Source organism: Myotis davidii, unplaced genomic scaffold, assembly GCF_000327345.1.
Source record: "Myotis davidii unplaced genomic scaffold, ASM32734v1 scaffold159, whole genome shotgun sequence".
NCBI lineage: Eukaryota > Metazoa > Chordata > Mammalia > Chiroptera > Vespertilionidae > Myotis > Myotis davidii.
Window position 1 is genome coordinate 226,155 of NW_006291231.1, and position 984 is coordinate 227,138.

The 984-nt window shown below is 36.2% G+C and overlaps 1 protein-coding gene across 1 annotated transcript in view; it reads right to left on the reverse strand.

The window, feature by feature from the left end:
- The window catches only part of ISOC1 (isochorismatase domain containing 1), an 8,887-nt gene extending 8,421 nt beyond the window's left edge, over positions 1 to 466 (reverse strand). The window contains exon 1 of the mRNA XM_015564367.1: positions 317 to 466. Within this exon, the coding sequence (XP_015419853.1) occupies positions 317 to 382 (66 nt within the window). The 5' untranslated portion in view covers positions 383 to 466. The remainder of the gene's footprint in view (positions 1 to 316) is intronic.
- Positions 467 to 984: the final 518 nt, after the last annotated feature.

A 984-nucleotide genomic window follows, 5' to 3' on the forward strand; every position in this document is an offset into this window, starting at 1 on the left:
TCTTAGCTCCCCCCTGGGTTTCCGATCACTGTCAGTGGCAGGGGGCTTCTTCCTGCTTTCCCTTTCGCCTCCCTGCATTGTGCCTACATATGCAAATTAACTGCCACCTTTGTTGTCAGTTAACTGCCATCTTTGTTGTCAGTTAACTGCCATCTGAGTTGGCAGTTAATTTGCATATAGCCCTGATTAGCCAATGAAAAGGGTAGCGTCGTACGCCAATTACCATTTTTCTCTTTTATTAGTGTAGATATATATATATATATATATATGAATGTATATCATTCTTTAGTAAATTGGAAAAAATAAGCAAACGTACCAATCTTTGTCCCACACTAATAATATCCCCAAAATACTTGATGGCTGGTCGGAACCTTTCCTGCATATCACAGCAGAAAAACACGGTGCTCGAAGGTGTAAGATTTCCCAGGGTAGTGAGCTGAGAAAAAAAGAAAAAAGAATGAGTTAGCACTCATTATCCGATGACATTTATTTTCGGTGGAGGTCAATAAAAGAAGAAAATGTTTCTACTGTTTGATCCACTAAGTCAATTTCTTCAACTATTATCCAAAAGAAATGATCTAAACTACAGAAAACAAATTATCCACAAAGATTTCCAGTGAATGGCTTTTAATAGTGAAAATTAGCAATACACCCGGCCAACAATACAGAAATGATTTCACAAATTTTAACATTCACAGGACAAAACATTTTTTAGCCAATTAAAATAGCATATATATATTTCAAAAACTTGTACCACCTAAGAAGAAATGCTTATAATCTACTGTTAATTTTAAAAACAGAGCACAGTTCAGTAGTATTCCAATAATGTTAAAATGTGAATAAGAAGTAGAAGCAGGCCCTTGCTGGGTAACTCAGTTAGTTAGAGTGCTGTCCCCATAAATTTGATGTCTGCATTTTAAAACATATTTATCAAAATCAGAGGCATCGGGTTCGATCGCTGGCCAGGGCATGTATGCATAAATA